This window comes from Trichechus manatus, unplaced genomic scaffold (assembly GCF_000243295.1).
Source record: "Trichechus manatus latirostris isolate Lorelei unplaced genomic scaffold, TriManLat1.0 scaffold00110, whole genome shotgun sequence".
Taxonomy (NCBI): domain Eukaryota; kingdom Metazoa; phylum Chordata; class Mammalia; order Sirenia; family Trichechidae; genus Trichechus; species Trichechus manatus.
The window spans coordinates 8,019,686-8,042,100 of NW_004444046.1; the positions used below are offsets into that span (position 1 = coordinate 8,019,686).

General features: G+C 40.0%; 1 protein-coding gene across 1 annotated transcript in view; it reads right to left on the reverse strand.

Annotated features, from left to right (window-relative positions):
• Positions 1-22,415, reverse strand: part of SPATA16 (spermatogenesis associated 16) — a 284,660-nt gene that overhangs the window by 27,237 nt on the left and 235,008 nt on the right. The window contains exon 9 of the mRNA XM_004383491.1: positions 17,920-18,003. Coding sequence (XP_004383548.1) covers positions 17,920-18,003 — 84 coding nt within the window. The remainder of the gene's footprint in view (positions 1-17,919; positions 18,004-22,415) is intronic.

Below are 22,415 nucleotides of genomic sequence, written 5' to 3' on the forward strand. Positions count from 1 at the left end.
CATCATAGAGTCAGGTTTACAACATACAGGAAAATCACACAGTACCAAGAATCATGGCCTAGCCAAACTGATACACACATTTTTTGGGGGACATAATTCAAACCATGACTTTCCACCCTTTGGCCCCCCAAAAATCACATCCTTGCAACATGGAAAACATATTCACCCTATCATATCATAGCAAAAACCTTAACCTCAAGTCCAAAATCCAAAAATTCCTCTTCATCTGTGAAATCTAGAATACAAGTTATCTGCTTCTGCTTCTACTACCTGTGGCCTCTTGGCCTTCAGGCCTCACGCCTGCATCTGCCCTGCTGGGGCAAGTGTTCCAAAGCTCAGTAGCTCCACCAGTAAGTGCCCTGAGGCACCCCACTCCGCCAGGAAGCCTCCTGCGCACAGGAACTCAGCTCCCTCGCTCCGTGGGTCGGCAAGCCTAGCTCCACCGATAAGTGCCCAGAGGCACCCCACTCCGCCAGGAAGCCTCCTCCTGCTCACAGGCACTCAGCTCTCTCGCTCTGTGGGTCGGCTCCAGTGCCGTCTTGCACCGGTCTCCTGGTTCTGCTGCTGTTGGTTCTCTGCAGCTGTCGCTTCTTTGCCACTGCAGGTTCTCTGCTATTGCTGGTCCTCTGCCATTGCTGCTCCTCCATCCATTCAGTTTCAAAACCGCTTCCACATTTTAGGTATCAGTTAGAGCAGCACCCCACTCTCTCGGTACCAAATTCTGTCTTAGTCATCTAGTGCTGCTACAACAGAAATAACCACAAGTGGATGGTTTTAATGAAGAGAAGTTTATTTCCTCATAGTCAAAGTAGGCTAAAAGTCCAAATTCAGGGTGTCAGCTCCAGGGGAAGGCTTTCTCTCTCTCAGCCTTCTCATCAGTGTTCCCCCAGACTAGGAGCTTCTCTGCGCAGGGACCCTGGTCCAAAGGACGTGCTCTGCTCCTGGCACTGCTTTCTTGATGGTATGAGGTCCCCCCTCAAATCTATTCTTGAGATGGTCTCTAAATTTAGATGGGGTATACTCAAGGTCGTACTTTGGCTCTCATGGACGTGTTCTAATTTTCTTCAGCTTCAGCTTGAACTTGCATATGAACAATTGATGGTCTGTTCTACAGCTGGCCCCGGCCTTGTTCTAACTGATGATATTGAGCTTTTCCATTGTCTCTTTCCACAGATGTAGTCGATTTGATTCCTGTGTATTCCATCTGGTGAGGTCCACCTGTACAGTCACCGTTTATGTTGTTGAAAAAAGGTATTTTCAATAAAGAAGTCATTGGTCTTGCAAAATTCTATCATGTGATCTCCGGCACCATTTCTGTCACCAAGGCCATATTTTCCAACTACTGATCCTTCTTCTTTGTTTCCAACTTTCGCATTCCAATCATCAGTAATTATCAATGCATCCTCATTGCATGTTCAGTCAATTTCAGATTGCAGCAATTGGTAAAAATGTTCAGTTTCTTCATCTTTGGCATTAGTGGTTGGTGCATAAATTTGAATAATAGCTGTGTTAACTGGTCTTTGTTAGGTGTATGGATATTATTCTATCACTGACAGAATTGTACTTCAAGACAGATCTTGAAATGTTCTTTTTGACAATGAATGTGACTCCATTCCTCTTCAATTTGTCATTCCTGGCATAGTAGACCGTATGATTGTCTGATTCAAAATGGCTAATACCAGCCCATTTCATCTCAATAATGCCTAGGATATTGATGTTTATGCATTCCATTTCGTTTTTGATGATTTCCAATTTTCCTAGATTCATATGTCATACATTCCACATTCCAATTATTAATGAATGTTTGCAGCTGTTTCTTCTCATTTTGATTCATGCCAAATCAGCAAATGAAGGTCCTGAAAGCTTGACTCCATCCACGTCATTAAGGTCGACTCTACTTTGAGAAGGCAGCTCTTCCCCAATCATCTTTTGAGTGCCTTCCAACCTCAGGGGCTCATCTTCCAGCACTGTATCAGACAATGTTCTGCTGCTATTCATAAGGTTTTCACTGGCTAGCTTTTTTTCAGAAGTAGACCGCCAGGTCCTTCTTCCTAGTCTGTCTTAGTCTGGAAGCTCAGCTGAAACGTGTCCACCATGGGTGACCCTGCTGGTAATTGAATACCAGTGGCATAGCTTCCAGCATCACAGCAGCACGGAAGTCCTCATAGTATGACAAACTGATTGCCAGGTGGGGGCTATTATAGGGCTATTCAAATTATCTCTTTCATATTGGGTGAGTTGTGGTAGTTTGTGGAACATTTCATCTAAGTTGTCAAATTTATATGTTTAGAGTTGTTAGTAATATTCCCTTATTTTGCTTTTGATATCCACAGGGTCTGTAGTGATATCCAGTTTACATCCTGATACTGGTGATTTGTGTCTTCTTCCTTTTTTTCTTTATTTTTCTTGCTAGAAGTTTGTCATTTTTAGTGATTCTTTCAAAGAGCCAGGTCTTTGTTTTATTGATTTTTTTCGTTCTTTTTCAGTTTCATTGATTTCAACTCTATTATTTTCTTCCTTCTACTTGCCTTGGGTTTAATTTGCTCCTCGTTTTCTAGGTTCATGAGGTGGAGCTTTGGTTTTTGATCCAATATTTTTTCATTTTTTATGATGTATATATTTAGTACTATAAATTTCCCTCTCCAAACTGCTTTAGTTGTGTCCTGCAAATATGTAATATTTTTATTTTCATTCATGTCATTGTATTTTGAAATTTCCCTTGAGGATTTCTTTTACATCAGTTGATTATACAAGTATTTGGAGATATTTATATTATCTGTTATTGATTTTCAGTTTGATTCCACTGCAGTTGGAGAACATATTCTGTATGATTTCAGCTTTTAAAAAATTTGTTAAGGTTTGTTTTATGGTCCAGGATATGATCTGTCCTGATGTATGTTCCATGGGCACTTGAAAAGAATGTGTATTCTATTTTTGCTGGCTGGACTGTTCTATAAATGTAATTAGATCCTGTTGGTTGATGATGTTTTTGAATTCTTCTGTATCTGCTGATTTTCTTTTTAGAGTTCTGTCAACTTTTCAGAGAGAGGTGTTGAAGTCTCCAATTATAATTATGGCTCTCTCCGGTTTTCCTTTCAGTTTTTAATTCACATATTTTGCAGCTCTGTTGTTTGATGCATACACATTTAGGATTACTATGTCTTTTTGGTAGATTGAAACTTTTATCATTATATAATGTCCCTCTGTCTCTGGAATTACTTTCGTTCTGAATTCTACTTTATTTGATGGTAATATACCCACTCTTGCTTCCTTTGATTTATTTTTGCATGATATATCTTTTTCCATGCTTTTACTTTACTCTCAATCTTCCTGCATCATTATATTTTAAGTGAATTTTTTTATAGACAGCATGTAGTTAGGCTTTTAATCTATTCTACTAATCTATGTCTCTTAATTGGTGTATTTGGACCATTTACATTTAATGTAATTATTGGTATGTTAGGACATAAGTATGCTGTTTATTTTTGTTTTCTTTTTGGTCTTTCTTCTTCTCTGTTTTCTTTTTCCTGTCTTCCTGTGAGTATTTAAATACTTTTTAGAACTCCATTTTGATTTACCTGTAATGTTTTTGAGTATATCTTTTTGTATAGATTTTTTTAGTGGTAGCTCTAGGTATTACTATATTATAAACACACCACACAGACACACACACACACACACACAGACACACACACACATAATTTAGTCATAGTCTACTGGTGTCTTAATTTTATCTTCAATTAAAGCATAGAAAACTTACCTCCTTTTAAGTCCCTTTAACCTCCCCCCGCTTATAATTGTCTTAAGTATTTACTCTACACACATTTAGAACCATATCATACAGTGTTATTATTTTTGCTTTCAACATAATTTAGTAAACTAAAGAGTAGAAAAGTCTATTGTTTTTACTCATATTTTTGCTTACTCTGTTCTTTCAGCCTTTCTTGATATTTCAAGATTCCTTCTTTTATTATTATTTTTTAATCTCTAGAGAATTTTCTTCAGCCACTCTTTTAGGGTAGATTTTATGGGAATAAATTCTCTTGGTTTTCCTTTATCTTAGAATGTCTGGATTTCCCTTTCATTCCTCAAAGATATTTTTGCTGGGTATATGATTCTGGGTTGACAATTCTTTTCTTTCAGTACTTGAAAAATATTATGCTACTTCCTTCTAGTCTCATGCTTTTTATGAGAAATCCAATGCCATTAGAATTGTTTTTCCCCTATAGGTAATGCATCTCTCTCACTGCTTTGAAGATATTTTCTCTTTAGTTTTCAGAAGTTTGACTATGATGTATTGTGATATGGATTTCTTTGGGTTTATCTTGTTTGGGGTTCACTCAACTTCCTGAATCTGTAGGTTTCTGTATTTTACCAAATTTAAGAAAATTTCAGCCATTATTCTTTAAGTACTATTTCAGTCCCGCCCACTTTCGTCTCTCCTTCTAGGACTCCAATTACATGAATGTTAGATCTATTGTAATAGTCATACTGTTCCCTGAGATTTTTCTTTCTTTTCTGTTTTTCTCTTTGTTGTTCAGAGTGCGTAATCAGTATTTGTTGTATCTTCTATTTCTGAGATTCTTTCCTCTGCCCCCTTCATTCCATTAAGATTTTTATTTTTGTTATTGTATTTTTCAATAGAACAAGGAGATATTGCGTGGTTTAAATCAGGAAATGTGTGCATCAGGGTTGTATCCTTTGTCTATACTTATTCAGTCTGTATGCTGAGCAAATAATCTGAGAAGCTGAACTCTATGAAGAAGAATGGGGCATCAGGATTGGAGGAAGACTTATTAACAACCTGCCATATGCAGATGACACAACGTTGCTTGCTGAAAGTGAAGAGAACTTGAAGCACTAACTGATGAAGATTAAAAACCACAGCCTTCAGTATGGATTACACCTTAACATAAAGAAAACAAAAATCCTCACAACTGGACCAATAAGCAACATTATGATAAATAGAGAAAAGATTGAAGTAGTCAAGGATTTCATTTTGCTTGGATGCACAATCAACACCCATGGAAGCAGCAGTCAAGAAATCAAACGACATATTGCATTGGGCAAATCTGCTGCAAAAGACCTCTTTAAAGTGTTAAAAAGCAAAGATGTCACTTTAAGGACTGAGGTGCACCTGACCCAAGCCATGGTGTTTTCCATCGCCTCATATATGTATGAAAGCTGGACAATGAACAAGGAAGACCAAAGAAGAATTGATGCCTTTGAATTATGGTGTTGACGAAGATTATTGAATATACCATGGGCTTCCAAAAGAATGAACAAATCTATCTTAGAAGAAGTACAGCCAGAATGCTCCTTAGAAACAAGGATGGTGAGACTTCATCTCACATACTTTGGACATGTTATCAGGAGGGATTAGTCCCTGGAGAAGGACATCATGCTTTGGTAAAGTAGATGGTCAGTGAAAAAGAGGAAGACCCTCAACAAGATGGATTGACACAGTGGCTGCAACAATGGGCTCAAGCATAACAACGATCATGAAGATGGCACTGGATCAGGCAGTGTTTCTTTCTGTAGTACACAGGGTCGTTATGAGTCAGAACCTACTCGACGGCACCAAACAACAACAACCTTTTTCAATTCTAAAATTTCCATTCGATTCTTCTTCATATCTTGTACTTATTTGCTGAGAATTTCTATTTCTTTGCTGAGACTCAATTTTTTTCATTTGTTTTAAGCGTATTGCTGCTCATAGCAGCATTTTTAAGATGGCTGCTTTAAAATCTTTAACAGATAACTCTAATCTCTGTCATCTCAGTGTTGGCATTTACTGATTTGTTTTTCATTCAGTTTGATATCTTCCTGGTTATTGTTATGATTGAGTGATTTTCAGTTCAAACCTGGACACTTTGGATATTATGTTATGAGACTCTGGATCTTATTTAAATCTCTGGTTTAGCTGACTTTTTCTGGCACTACTCTGGCAAGAGAATAGAGAGCCAGTGACTTGTTACTGCTAGGTGGATGCAGAAGTCCAGATTCCCTCCTCAGCCTCTACTGACACCTGACAGAGGGGCTCTTCATTACTACTGGGTGGGGATAGGCATTCAGACTGCTCACTAGGTCTCCACTAATACCTCCCTTTCTGGGAGGGATAGGAGTGCCTTATTATTCCTCCACAAGTGACCTGCACCAGCGTGGAGACATTTGGGAGTGTCATTACTACTGGACTGTGATGAAAGTTCTGACTCTCCACTAGGCCGCCTCTGATGCCACCCCATGGAGAGTGAGGATGAGGGATACCTTGTTACTGTTAGGTGGGGTGAAGGTTCAGGCTTCCACTTTGATCTTCTCTGATACCACCTTGGTGGAGTGTGAGGGTTGGGGCACTTTGTTATAGTTGATGTAGTTGGGACTGGGACCACGTTTTGCTGTGGTGTTTGGCTGGAGTACAGTGGTTATTGTCTAAGAGTCTTGTCTAAACTGTCTTGCTATGCTGCCCCTTTCCTTACCCTTTAGCTAGGGAGAGTAGGCCTTTTTCTTTCCAGCTTTAGGAGTCTTATGTTTGTTTTACATATAATGTCCACTCTTTTAAGTTCTACTTAATGGGAGGAATAGGGAAAAGCATGGCTATTTCCTCTTCTCGGAAGTAGAAGTCCTCTATCATGGTTTTTTAAAAAATTATTTTACCACTGTGTCTCAGGGAGATGTATTTTCATTTCTTGAATCAGTTTGCCCAGTTGCTTCCAAATACCTCCATCAATGTGATGAAGTGAATCACCTGTTATGAAGTTGAAGGGGCCTTCTCTCTATAAGAGGTCTTGGGGAATTAAAAGCCTTTTGAATGCTTTTAACTCAAAAAGAAAGTGGACTTACTATATCCTATCTCTAGGTTAGGATCTTTTCAATGTATGTCCATATTCCTCTTTTCACCAGCCATCTTATGCTCCTTTTCAGAGTCTTTTCTCCATCAGAAAGCCATTTTAACAGAGTATACATACGTTTTACACACAGAAAGTTTTGATGATGTGAAGAGATAGGGATGTATTTGTCCTTGTGGCACTTGTGTGTGTTTTAGATTACAGTCTTGTCCCTTCCTTCACATGCACCATTTTATGAAAGTCATAATCAGGACGATAAATGACCGATACCTTCCTTAAGGGCTGCATGTAAAGGCACTTTCATTCTTGCCCTTCTCCGAAAGATGAAAGGTATAACAAGTACACTATAAATGATTGAATGAGCTACAAGTCAATTTGTCTGAACTCTGTATTAATCCCACTTTCAATGCAGAATGAAAGATGTCCCATGGTTCATTTAGCTACCAAGTGATATAAGCTGTTATTCTGTTATTCTCTAGAATTATAAAGGATTGCAAAAACTTAATGTATAAAATACATGCAATAAAATGCTAGGCTTCCAAGCAAAGAAGACACTTTTGGTAATTTAAAGGGAGTGGCTTTTAGAATGAACTGCACTAACTCTTCAGTTCAAAATACAATTGAGATATATGCTCCTTCCCTCCACCCCAGAATATTTCACTGCCCTTCTGAAAGATTCATTTTGGAAAGCATTTTCAAAGATAAAAACACTAATAGCTTTGGAGTAATATAAGCATTTCCAATTTCTGTTTTAGTCATCTCTCTATGTTAGCTCATAAATGGATTAGGCAGCTTTGAAGTAGACCAGGAAGTGAAGGAGGTGAACAATGTGCTGGCCTAGTTCTGGCCTCAAAGCTTTCTGCAGTGATGGTAGAACTTAGAGGGGTTAGACCTATATGTGCTCATGAAGTTGTGCTTTCGTAGATGAAGCCATCCTGATGCATTTCATATTGCTAATTGAGATAACTCCACAGTGAGTGGCCCTCAGAGTGGCAGTAAATACACTACAGGAATGACTTGACTTCCAGGCTGTTTTCTTGAAGTTCTGGTGGTGCAGAAAGAGGGATGATGGTAGACTATCAAAGCAAACCTAAATGTGATATGTTACAAAGGGAGGGTTGGTGAGGGGAGACAGTAAGAGTAGCATGATCCAGGGAAGAGCAGTGGGTGCAGGGGTTTGGATATGTCAGATAGGTGCCCGAGAGCAGTCTGGGTAAGTCCTCAGCTGGGCCAGTAGGCAGTGTGCTATGGAAGGAGGATGATGCCTAGAGTAGTAGAATCAAAGGTTGTCTCATTGACTGTCTTCAGGAATCTGAGCTTGGGTCAGGTAATGTTCTTTGTGCCATTGACTTTTAGCAGCTACATTTGGCTTAACAAAAGTGTTTGACTTAGTAGTTACAGAAAGGGCCTTTGACCCAAATGAATTCAATTCAAAACCAAACCTTGTCACTACAAGCTTGGGCCTGTTTCCTTCTTAATTCTACAAAGCTCTTTTTCCTCATCTTTCAAATGAAGGATAGTGGTGTCTTCCTTGCAGTGTTGCGGCAATCATTAAACGTCATAGTGTCTTGAAGTGCTTGGCACATACTAAGAGACCAATTAATAATCAGTGATAATATTTGTTATCATTATCATTATTAACTTATTATTTATCTGAAATAAATTATCATAGCTTATGTTTCAATTGTGATAGTTATTCAAAAGTAAGCTTCAGACAGGCTGATATAGTTCAATAATTCGGTGGATAACACAGTACTTCATTAGGTATGTGTCCAAGATGGCAGATTAGCTGTCTCTGCACCTTGATAAACTCATTAAAAATGGCAGAGCTTCTAGATACATGCTCCCTAGGTGAAGGCCGTGCTAGGATTTGACTTTTGTACAGAAATATTTCTGCTGCAGGGCCAACTCATCAAAATTGTAGAAGACAATATTTGCAGTCAACATAGCTTATGAGGTGTTCCCAGTTTTGGAGGAAAGCACAGGTGGAAAATGGGTGTTAGTTAATGCAACTAATGAAAATGTTTTACAAATTTACCACATGCCTTTTCCTCTAAGTCAGAGGAGAAAGATGTTTAGCTTAAATGATAATGAAAATTTGCCATTTGGATTTGGAGCTTTGTATTGTGGCCCAGGGAGATAGCCAGGACCAAGGCTTTCTCTACTCCCTAGATTAGACTTGGCTTTTGCTGCCTCAGGGCTCAGCCTCTGACCATGATCATGTGGTTCTGCTGGGGCTTTGGTGGAAGCTTCTGCACTGAAGTGTCAGCCTGAACACACACTAACACAGACTCATTTATCCCAGAAACTGTAATGATTTATCCCAGGAACCTGGCTTCTCTCAGCTCCTTGGGCCTTGTCTTGCTCTTGCTTGTTCTCAGAGCATCCTCCACCCTTCCCCAGTATGGTCAGCAATAAGAGCACTTGGGTTTCCCTACACAAACAGCATATATGCTGTGGACAGAACTGCTTAGCATTGCTTGGAGCACAAACTGTAAAGGAATTTGGGGATATGCTAATGAGGAAGCCCAGAACCGGAAGCTGAGAAGATTCACAATCAAATTGCAGTAATTTTGTGGAGACTTCTTAAAGAACAAGACACAGAGGAAAAGCCTGATTGCTGGAAAAACTGCTTTGCAAACGAGTGGTACAGTTGCTGAATCTTTGAAAAGACAGCGGTACTCTCAGAGAGACACAACTGCATGCCCTAACCACATATTACTCAGCCCAAATGACTGGCCGATGAATGATAGTGCCATGTGTACAATTTCTCTCAGATAAGTTTCTGGAAGGATTCAGGTTTGAATGCTGATATGGAAAGTAAATAAAATGTTCCAGTTTGCTCTTCCCTCTCCCTCCTCCACCAACTACCCCTGCCCCATCTCTCAAGATTGTATTTTTTCCCTCTTTGCTTTGCCTGCATCAACAGTCTTGAATAGAAACGAGTTGCTAAGTGTCATACAGTTCTATCATGTTTTCATCTTAAAACACCAAGTTAGTATATCAATGAATGTCATTTCTGTATGATGAACAAACCAAACCCACTGCCGTCAAGTTGATTCCAACTGGAGCCCTGGTGGTGCAGTGGTTAAGAGCTATGGCTGCTAACCAAAAGGCTGGCAGTTTGAACCCACCAGCCACTCCTGGGAAACCCCATGGGGCAGGTCTTCTCTGTCTTACAGGGTCACTATGAGTCAGAATCGACTTGATGACAACAGTTTTTTTTTTTTTTTTTTGCATACTGACCCTATAGGACAGAGTAGAACTTCGCCGTAGGGTTTCTAAGTCTATAAATCTTTAGGGAAGCAGATTGCCACATCTTTCTCCCATGGAGTGGCTGGTGGATTTAAACCGTTGACCTTTCGGTTAGCAGCTGAGCTCTTAACCGATGCACCACCAGGGCTTCTTAGGGACAGAGAAAGAGGATCATATACAAGTGGGTTACAAAGGTAGACTAAACCAAAAATTTCTTAGTGACTTCTTTGGCTCAGAGTGAAAGAGCTTTATTTTGAGAATCAAAGAAGACAAACTAGGCTAATTTATGGCCCAATTCCATTTTGGTTGGAAGTCACCTTAATTGCCCACTTTGCCCATACCTGAATGCTCGGCTATACATGCAACAATGCTGGCTGGTCAGGCTTTTTTAGGCAACACAAGAACTTGGGCTTCTATCAGAAGATAGTTTAGACAAAAAGGCCAAACTTACTGGACTAGTAGATCCTAGATGAACTGCCGAGACTATCGTCCTGAGATACTCTTTAAACTTGGCACTCAAACCACTCCCAGAGGTCACGTTTCAGCCAAACGATAGAGTGGCCCATAAAATAAATAATATTACCCCTGAGTACTGTGCTTCCCAAAGTAATTGTCTAGATGAAACTAAATGGTTAACATTTACCCTAGACCAAAGATGAGAAGGCAAGGGGGGACAGGGAAGCTAGATTAATGGAAACAGAACAACCAAAATGGAAGTAACGAGAATGCTGATATATTGTGAAGAATGTAACCTACTGTTACTGAACAATACGTATAGAAATTGTTAAATAAGAACCTAATTTCCTGTGTAAACTTTCACCAAAACCACAATAAAATATTAAAAAAAAAAAAAAGAACAAGAAGAAAGAAATAGTTTAGGCTCTGGGGTTATATCAAGTCCTGGCTCTACCACTTAATTTACTGTGTAATTTTTAGGCAAACCGCTAAACTTCTCTATTTAATAAATTATAATTTTTGCCTCATGTAAGGATTAATGAGTTGATATATATAAAGAGAATGGAGATTTTTCTTTCTTTTTTTTAAGCAGGCAGAGGTTTTTTTTTTTTTTTTTAAATAGGAGAGGAGAATTCTTGGCACATATTAAGAGCTCAGTAAATACTAACTCTTAAATGCTTTCATTTTGGTGGTCTGCCTTTCTAAAGACCCATTCATCTCAGCTGGGAGAAGGCTTAGAATCTTCTAGTCAAATACCCTTATTTTACAGATGAGAAAACTGAGGCCTAGAGAAAGGAAGTTGTTTCTGACCTACTTGGCGACAGAGCCAGATGTCTGAATTGCTAGGCCAGGGCGCTTTTTTATTGCACTAGCCTCCCTCTTAAGAAACCTTTACGGTTGTTCTGGATAGCATACTGAATCTGACCACTTCTCACCTCCATTACCACCACCTTGGTTCTAGACGCCATTACTACTCTCTTGGATCACTGCAGGAACCTATTAACTAGTCTCCCTGCCTCCACCCTTGCCCCCTTCTGTGTATTCTCAATGTAGCAGTTTAGAGTGACTTTTTTTTTTTTTCTTTTACAAAGCATTATGTCAACAATGCAACAACGGGCTGAAACGTAGCAACAACTGTGAGGATGGCGCAGGACAGGGCAGTGTTTAGTCCTGTTGCACATAGGGTCGCTATGAGTCAGAATCAACTCGACGATGTTGGTGCTTTTCTCAAAAACTTCCAGTAGCTTCCCTACTCCGTCAAACTGAAAGGCCCTACAGGATCTGCCCACCTCCCTTACCTTTCTCACTTTATCTCCTTTTACTCTCCTGACCCTCGTGTTCTACTCTAGTCATTCTACTCTCCTCACCTTAGCCTCCTTGCTGTTCTTTGTACGTGCCAGGCACACTCCAGTCTCAGGGCTGTGCATTTACATTGCCTTTACTTAGAACACTTCTCACCAGATATTTACATGGTTTCCTCCCTCTCTTCTTTCACATTTTGCTCAAATGTCACCTTCTAAGTGAATCCTACCCTGACCATTATACTGCAATAGCAATCATCTGACACGTTCCATTTTTCTTTTCTGTTCCCCACTCCCTCATGGCATTTATTACCTTATAACATATACTGTATCTATTTATGTAGCTGATTATCTACTTCACTCTTCTAGAATGCAAAATCATTAGAGTACTGCTTTTTCATGGCTGTATCTCTAAGCCTAGAAGATTGTCTAACACAGAGGAGGTGCTCAGAAAATACTTGATGAATGTGTGAGTGTATGAGCGGTGCGTTAACAGGACCTGTGGACATTCAAAAGGCTGTATTTTCTCAGGTTTTTTTTTTTTTTTTTTCTGTATTATAGAAATAGAAGCAAACTAAGCCAACTGTGATAACTTTGATTAAATATGTTGTGACACAGGACTCTCCAAAAGAGAATTTCCTTTTTTTTTTTTTTTAACATAACCTGCTGATTTTCATATTCACAGAGCTAAACCAACCTATTTCTTGAATTAATTACTAGAAAGGAAATATTCTGTGAACTCAACTTAAAACAGCAGCCACTTTCCTAAAACTCTTTAAAGAATATATTTTAGTTCTGGTGAATTAGGAAAAACCACAATTGTCTGTCTTTCTCCTGGGTTCTTAGTGAAAACTCAAAGAAAATAAAATGTAGACAGGAGGTCAGCACTCATGAATCAGATTTCATCTTGATAGGCTTTTTATCGCTCATAACAAAGTAGAACCTTGAAAATTGTGTTAGGTAATGGGGATTCTGACAGACCCTTTAACTATGTGGAACTAGGAGGTGCTGCTATAATTCTGCTGCTTCAGATGAAAATTTCAAGTGTTTTCATTAGGTACAACAGCTGTTTCTATTACAGATAACAGATCTCAGAGGTGGTGATACTGATACCAACTTCTAGTGGGCTCAGAACACAGTGTAGCTTGTACAATTAGGGTTAATTATTATTTTTTAATTATTTTTTTCTGCACACGCAAATTAACTCTGTAGCAGTAAAAGGAAATTACTTACTTGCTACCAGAATTGTCTGAAAGTGATAAAATCATCCTTTGTAGAGTCACATTAACCAAATTAAAAGCCCTTGGGAAAAATTTAGCACCCTGTTCCTTCCCATTCACGTCTTCTAAAGACCTCTCAGGAGCTTCCATTTAGAAAGCTATGATCATTACCAGGGCTTTTAATTTGGAAAGATTGGCTGCTCACCAGTGAGTCTTCCTAGACACCCAGTGGTCGAGTAGAGTGGCTCTGCAGTGTTCCAGTCACTGAGGCCTTGGTGGCCCTGACTTCACTGTTCTCCTGACTCCTGCTTGCTTGCGGGTATGTTTTCCAGCCTGGGATAAAGAGCCAGAGTTCTGTTGCTGTAGTTTGTCTCTAAGATGGCCGCTATCATTTCATTCTCTCAATGAATGCACAAGTCACTCCTCCACTGGGAGGTGGAGTCTATGCTTCCAACTCTGATTCTGGTCTGGCCTGTGACTGCTTTGACCAATTGAATATAGTGGAAGTTTCTATGCCAATTTTGGGCCTTTAAGAGGACTGATGGTTTTCATTTCCTTTCTTTTGAAATACTTCCTCTTGGAACCCAACTGCCATGCTGTTTGAAGCCTAATCCATATAAAGCCTAATCCATAAGGAGAGGCCACATTTAGACACTCCAGTCAACTACCTCAGTTGACTAACATCACCTGTCAGCCATCTTAGATGCCCAGTCCATTTTAACCTTCAGATGATTTCAGCCCTACATACAGAGCCATCTGACTGAACTGCATGGGATACTTTGAGCAAGAACCACCTGAGTCCAGTCAACCTATAGAACTGTGAAAGATAGCAATGAATTGTTTTAAACCACTAATTTGGGGTGGTCTGTTACACAGTAATAGATAATTGGAATAGGGGCAATGTGAGAAATCATAGGCTAAGTGCTTCTATAAATGTAGCCATCAAAAACACTAGCTTAGTTAGAGTAAGATGGAATCGGAGGTTGTCTACATGATGTGACTTCAGGGATTCTGCTCAATTTCTCTTCTACCTTTTGGCTGATCCCTGGAATTTCATAATTGGACTGATATTCTACTATCAGTTGGATTTGTAAATGTAAACATTTACTATACAAATGCAAATATTTCTGGGAGGGATAGTGCTCTAAACCAGGATTCAGCAAACTTTCTCTGAATAGAGCCAGATAGTAAATATTTTAGGCTTTGTGAGCTGAACAGTCTTTGTGGCAACTGCTCAGCTCTACCCAAGCCAACATAAGCAATATATAAATGAACATGCGTGGTTGTTTAAAATAAACTTTATTTACAAAAATAGATGGTGGGTAGGATTTGATCTGCAGGCCATCGTTTGCTGACCCCTGCTCTAAACAATTATTTCTATAGTTGACAGAGATATTGATTATATTGATTCACTTTCATCAACATTGGATTTGGTTGACCTCTAGCTCCAATCCCTCAGGCCATTCTTTCTTAATCTCTTTCGTAGGCTTCTGTTCGTAAGTTTTAAATGTGCTCTTCAAGGTTCTCTTCTCCTTACTCTATATCCTATTTCTTAGCCATGTCCCCTGCTCAGATGATTTCAGTTAACATCAATTTGCCAATGCTCACTAAACCTCTATCTTTATTCAGTCTTCTATCCAGAATGTCAGGCCTCTATATTTCCCTTTGGATATCTTTTTAGGACCCTGAGCTCAGTACTCTTTTCTGCCAGTTATTAACCTCTAGTCTCTCAACTTCAAACTCATCCTTCTATATCTACAGTCAGCTCTGTGATGCTGGGACTGGGACTCTGCAAACCTTGGTTCTGCTTTCCAGCTGTTAGTTTCTGCCAGTCAGGGATGCTAGAGGGAGACTGCAAGGCTGGAGGTGAAAGAAAGGACTTGCTCCTTCCTCTCTGCTTCCTGTTGACTTGCTGTGGGCTTCCTGTCTGCTTGCTGTTCATGTGAATATCTCCTCACCAAAGCTGCTTCACTTCAGAAACAGATATTCTTTTCTATTAGCAGCAGCTGAATCTAACCCATTGCCATCGAATCGATTCCAACTCGTAGTGACCCTATAGGACAGAGTAGAACTGCCCCATAGGGTTTCCAAGGTGCACCCGGTGGATTTGAACTGCCAACCTTTTGGTTGGCAGCTGAACTCTTAACCACTATGCTACCAGGGTTTCCCAGCTGAATCTAGTTCTTCCAAAAAGTTGCAGAATTACATCCCACACTTCTCCATCTCCCCACCCCAGACATCAGTCTCAGTGGGCTAGTGCCCCCTCCTCTTTACTCTGGGTCCCAGCCATTCAGGACCCCTCCTCCATTCTCAGAGACATCACACTGCTAAGCAGCACCTCCCCATGGGAGATCTGAGTTTTGGCCCTGTGGGGCCCCTGCTCCAAGTTTCTCGAGGTGTAAAAATTCTAACCTCTTCTCTTTGATTCCCCAGCCCAAGGGGTGGTTGCTTCTTTTAATTGCTTCCTCTGTGATAACTTATTGCTCTCTTTTGCTTTTTCAGGTACCTAGTTAAAAACTTCTTCCTACCTAGTTAACAAATTCCCTTTCAAATATCTTTTGTGGTTCTATCTGTAGACTCTAAGACTGAACTCTAACTGAGCTTCTATTTTCAGTCAAAACCTGTTCCCTAACAGTGTTTCCATCCTTAATAAATGGTACCAACAAACCTCTCCTTATCCCCTGCCCAATTGCTCAAGTCGCCTATCTGGACATCATTCTTAATGTTTTCTATTTCTCAACCTCCATATCCTATCAGTGCATAAGGCCTGTATATCTGGCTTCCTGAATATTTTTTTTTGTATCTGCCTGCTTCTCCCTGTCTCTATACCCACCACCCCAGCTCAGGCTACCCCCATGTCTCACGTGAACATCGGTCACTACCTTGTAACTGATCTCTCCACATTTCCGTAGCCTCTCAATATGTTAACCCCACCATAGTCCTAGAGATGTCTCAAAACCATTTTCTAGTTAAATACTTTCTTGAAAAATTCCAAATCCTTAACATCATTTATACGTTTCTCTGTGACTGGACTTCTGCCTTCCTCTGTTCTTCATTTTGCACTTTGTTCCCCCGCTCTCTTGGCAGTTTTTGAATGTGACATATGCTTTCTTTGGATTCTTAGTGCATGCTGTTCCCTCTGGAAATCTGCTCCTCTTTCACCTGAAAATGCCCACATGTCCTTTAAATGTTGTATAAGTATCATTTTTTCAGAGATGGCTTTTCTGACATCTGGGACCAGGCTATATTCCCTTGCAATTTGTTTCCATAGATTATTGAACATCTACTTTTTTACTGTCGTACTCAGCAAACTTGTAAGTAACTGTTTAATATCTGTCTTCCTCCCTAGTTGGTAAGTCTCATAGAGGCAGGAGCTGTGTCTGTCTTATCCAGAATGATTTTCCTAACACCTTGAATTGTTTCCAGCACTGTAGACACTCAACAAATATTTGCTGAATTCAGTTGATTTTTCTTTTATAAATTTATCGTAGGGCCTCTGAACTTATTACAGCAGACACACATTTCCTCAGATGCACCTGAATCCCTCATGGCTGGCTGCCGTCTCTTAAACTGAAGCCTCTTTTGGTTTGTTCCTGTCACATCTCCTGACACCAGTTCTCTCTCTGTGGGTTCTTAAAGGGATTGGAGGAGACTGAGTGAAGGGTAGATTGATCAGAATTTACTACTTTGGGCTAGGCTTGAGATCCAACATTACGTGCTTTTGTATTGTCATAGGGCCCTGTCTTGGTTATCTAGTGCTGCTGTAACAGAAATACCACAAGTGAATGGCTTTAACAAACAGAAATTTATTCTCTCACAATCTAGTAGGCTACAGATCCAAATTCAGGGTGTCAGCTCCATGGGAAGTCTTTCTGTCTCTGTCGGCTCTGGGGGAAAGGTCCTTGTCATCAGTCTTCCCCTTGTCTAGGAGCTTCTCTGTGCAGGAACCCTTGGTCCAAAGGATGTGCTCTGCCCTCGGGGCTGCTTTCTTGGTGGTTTGAGGTCCCCCTGTCTCTCTGTTTGCTTTTCTCTTTTATGTCTCAAAAGAGATTGGCTCAAGACACAACCCAATCTTGTAGATTGAGTCATGCCTCATTAACATAACTGCCGCTAATCCCATCTCATCAACATCATAGAGATAGGATTTACAACACATAGGAAAATCACATCAGATGACAAAATGGTAGACAATCACACAATACTGGGAATCATGGCTTAGCCAAGTTGACAGATATTTTGGGGGGACACAATTCAATCCATGACAGTGCCCATAGTATCACTCAAATCTTCTGAGTACCTGGGACCAGGTGCATATCTGTGCTCTTTGCACTTAAATTCCAGTAGTCAAGGCAGGGATGTTCTTCTGCTTCTAACAGCCAGTATGTTACTCCTCAACCCAAAATACTGACGTTCTTGTTTTTCTGTAGTTTGCTGAATTGTAGCCAATAAGTGACAAAAAATGGAGAAAGAGTTGGGTGGGGACTAAAACAGAGATATAAGCGCTAAAACAAACAAACAAAAACACCAATAATATCCAACATTGAAGAAGTAGATGATGAAAATGGAATATGAAAAACAGCATGATAATGAAGAAGAACCAGAAAGGCATACGACCACAGTCTGTTGGAAAAGAAGTGGACCTGCGGGAACAGGTTAAATAAATCCATATTTGATTTGGTTACACTTCCAGGAGAGTGCTGCATTTATTAAAACAAAATGAAAAAAACAAGCAAAACAAACAATGATCGGGAGAACCTTCTTTTCACTTTCTAAACAGATACGACCAAGATGAACATTTTCTTTGAGAATAAAATATCTTTTTCCTTCAGCTGTAAGTTTTACCTTTTGGACTGTATTCCACACACGTTCTTTATCATTTCTTCTTCCTTCAAGGGTGTCCATAGCATCTGCCATTAGTGACTGCAGCTGTGGTACCAAGATAAAGATTATCAGTGTGGAATTCACACAGAAATAACTTCTCTAAATACACAGATTAAAACCTAATTAAAAAATCATTTGTACGCTGATGATTTTATTACTCATCTTTCCTACAATGAATGCTGCCACCTCATCTCGGCTTCAGTCATTACCAAGTATTATTGCAGATATAAAATACTGAAACAATGAAAAGATTCTTCTTGAAAATTTGTAGAAAACATATAGGTTTTAATGTAGTAAGTGTTGATGTTTTGCGAAAACAGATTTGGGTTGTAAAGAATGAAGGCACTAGTTAATTCTCTCAGGAAATGGCATGTAGTACATGAAAGCATTTTAGTATTTTCTCCTGAGGCTACTGTATCATAATTCTAGGCATCACACAAAAGCTCACAGAGGACAATACTAAAATTGTGCTGTTTTACTGCCTCTTGAAGGATCTAGCTCATTTAAGTTCTTTTACTATTCTTTTCTAATCTAAAATGTCAAAATAACAAAGGATTGTTAGATTCCATTCTATTTTTAAATTTTTAAAAATAAATTGTTCTTCATTAGTTGCAATCCCCACAATGTAGCAGCACACTCTTACTCTTCTTTTCCACCCTGGGTTTCCTGTGTCCATTTGACCAGGTGCTGTCCCTTCCTGCGTTCTCATTCCGCTTTTGGACAGGAGCTGCCCATTAGGTATTCTATATCTGATTGAACTAAGAAACACATTCCTAACGTGTATTACTTTTTGTTTTATACTCCTGTCTAATCTTTGCCTTAAGAGTATGCTTTGGGAATGGTTTCAGTTCTGTGTTAACACTGCCTCTGGGGGCCATAGTTTCGTGGGTTCCTTCAGTCTCTGTCAGAACATTGTCTGGTCTTTTTTATGTGAATTTGAGTTCTATTCTACATTTTTCTCCTGCTCTGTCCAGGACTCTCTAGTGTGTTCCCTCTCAGGGTGGTCATTAGTGGTATCTGGGCCCCATCTAGTTCTGGTTTCAGGTTGGTGGAGTCTCTGGTTTATTTGGTCCTTTAGTCCTTTGGGCTAGTATTTTCCTTGTGTCTTTGTTTTTTTTCAGTCTCTTTGCTCTGAGTGGGATGGGAACAACTGATGTATCTTAGATGGCCGCTCACAAGTGTTTAAGACCCCAGATGCCACTCACCAAAGTGGCATTTAAAACATTTTTTTAATAAACTATGTTATGCCAATTGACCTAAATGTCCCCCAAAACTATGGTCCCCAGGCCCCAGCCATTTTTTGTTTATTTTGATGAGTAGGTTTGTTAACTTTCTTTGTGTTTACTTTGAAATTTACTCCTATCTTCCTAAGTTTGAACCAGTCTTTTATTACTTGATATCACCTTGACTTCGTCTCCATTTGAAAGTTCTATACCTACACTCTTTATTCCCTCTTTAATTGTTCTGATGTTGTTGTCATTTAGATTGACCTCTCTGATTCCCTGTTGTAAATCTTTTAGTTTTGTTTTATCTTTGAGAGTTCATTACCTAGGATGGTATCTGGCTGATGGTTTTCTGTGTCCTAGATTCAGGTTGTTGTCTGATGTTGCTTCTCTAATGGAACGACTCCCTTTAATAATTTTTGTAAGTTTTGTTTGATTTTTACAAATTCCCTTAATTTCTGTTTGTCTGGAAATGTCCTAATTTTACCATCATATTGAGCGCGAGTTTTGCAGGATACATTATTCTTGGTTGGCATTTTTTTTTCAAGATTTTATATATGTCATCTAAACGAATAATTTCTTTAATAAGGATCAGAACGAAGCTGATTCCTATGAGGCAGAGGTAAAAGATGTCCCAAATGTCTAACTTTTCCTAGCTGCTGTACCACTCCATCATCTCTAACAAAAAAGCTCCCTCTCAACTCAGTACTCTCTGTCCTGTCTTTGGGTTTCCTAATTCACTGCAACATCTCACAGAACTCACAAACCATATAAAGGAAATGGCTCATGCAGTTTTGGAGGCTGGCAAGTCCCAAATTAGTGGGTCAGGCATAGACTTCTTCCTGGCCCTCAGTCTCTGCCCAAAGGCACTCAACTTTCTCTTTCCATGGGCCGGGAAGCCCACTGCACCATCCTGCAAGTCTCTGCTGCTGGTCTCTGCTGCAGGTGTTTCCTTCTTTGATGGTGGTGGGCTCTCCTTTGTGCTCTGGAATTGGCTCTCTTTTAAGGCAAAACTGACCAGTACCCTTGGTAGGCCACAATTTTCTTATTTGCACAGCCCTACCCAATCACCTTGGTGGGAGTCACAAGACAATGGCTAGAAAGGCGACACACAGAAGTAATTAATTGCACCACAGAAGCCTGCATGGTTTCTGCCAAGTAATCAGAGCTTAGTCTTATTTTTGCCCGTTTGTATGTAACTTTTCATTTTTCTTGAGCTGCTCTCAGGAGTCCTTCTTTCTCTTTGGTTTTAGTGAGTGTGATTATGACATGTCTTGGTGATTCTCTTTTGGGGTCTATCCTATATGGAGTTTGTTGAGCTTCTTGAATGGCTGGCTTTTCATCATTTATGATATTAGGGAAGTTTCCTGTCAGCAATCTTCAGTCATTCTCTCTGTGTTTTCTGCTTTTTCCCCCATTCTGAAACTCCAGCAACACAGACATTTTTGCTTTTGATTGTATTCCACATCATTCTCAGGATTTCTTCATTCTTTTCTCTGATATTTCCTCAAAGTGGTGTCCAAGTGTTTGTCTTCATATTCGCTGATCCTGTCTTCCATTGTTTCAGATTTACTCCTGAATCCTTCTATTGCACTGTCCGTTTTTGAAATCCTGTTGTTTATCTTTTGAATTTCTAATTGCTGTTTCTGTATGATTTCTAGTTTATTTATGTTGACATTTTGTTCCTGTATTAGTTTCCTGAATTCTTCCATTGCTTTGTCTGTATTTTCCCTGATTTTTTTATGTATTTTCCATAATTTTGTCTATTTTTTCCTTATTTTTGTCTGCATTTTCCTTCATCTCTTGGAAAACCCTGAATATTAGAGTTTTGAATTCCCTATCAGGTAGTTACAGTGTCTTTTCTCCTACTGGAAGGTCATCTGGTGTTTTATTTTGTTCGCTTTCTAGAGTCATCCTGTCCTCTTTTTTTATATGTTTTGATATTGTCTGTTGTCTCCAGGACGTTAAGGAATTATTTCCTTCATTCATTGATTGTAGATTCTTTTGTTTCATCATGCTTTTTTGTTTTATTAGGTTATGTCTGGGTGGGTGGGCTGGGCATGTTTTGTTGCTTGCTCACCTGTGGGCACGATACTTCTCACCACCTTGTCCAGATGGACACGGCTGGTCACTCAGCTATGGTGCAGTAGGGTGGGTCCAGTGGGAGTGTAAGGGTAGGGATTTTTAGTTTGTGGCATGAACTGTGGCCAACAAGGCAGGACTGGTGGGCAGTGCAGGGTAGCCATGGGACCACATTGGTGCTGCTTGAGGGAACATCACTCAGCGTGTGGTGCAGATAAGCAAGAGGGAAGGGAGACAATGTGATGTGCAGAGCTAAGTGGGTGAGTAAAAGAAGAGAAAGACGAAAGAAACAAAAGCAAAAAAATAAAAAGAAGGAAAAAAGAAAAAAGTAAATGGTGACATGGTAGGATTCAGCATTTGGGGGTGGGGAAGATCCAGTGAGGCCATGTGCCGGTGACTCTCTAGCCAAGCAGTGCAGCTTGGCGTATTGAGAAGGACATGGGCAGCGCATGGGGCTAGATGGGTGGGAGAAAGGAAAGCAAAGAGATGAAAGAGAGAAGAAACCAACCAACCAACAATAAATAAATAAATTGTAAAAAAAAAATTAAAACAACACCACCACCAACAAAATGGTAGGGGGAGCTGGCCATTGGGGGTGGAGCTGAATTGGGGTGGCAGTGAGCTGATATCTCTCTCTTGCCGGGTGGCATGGCACAGCCTGTCAGGAAGAGGAGAGGCAGCACAGGGACTAGGTTGGTGGGAAAAAGAAAAGGGAGAAAGTGAAAAATAAAGAAAAAAAAAAAAATATGGCCTTGAAGGAGCTGACCTGTGGTGGCAGAGAAGACCTGGGGAGGCAATGTGCCAGAGGCTCTCCAGCTGAGTGGTGCAGCACTGCCTGCCAAGAAAGGAGAGGGGGCAGCACATGGGCCTAGGTGGGTGGGAGAAAGGAAAGAAAGGAAGGGAGATAGAGAGAAGAGACAACAATAAAAAAAGAGAAAACAAACAATAAGTACATAAAATGGTGCTGAGGGAGATGGTCGGTGATGGGGGTTCAGACCCAGGGAGGCAGCATGCAGTGACTCTCCAGCCAAGCAGTGCAGCATGGCCCCTAGAGAAGTGGCAGGGGTGATGCACAGGGCTGGGTGGATGGGAGAAAGGAAAGGAAGGAAAGAGAGAGAGAGAAGAAACAGAAAAAAGAAAAAAAAAAGAACA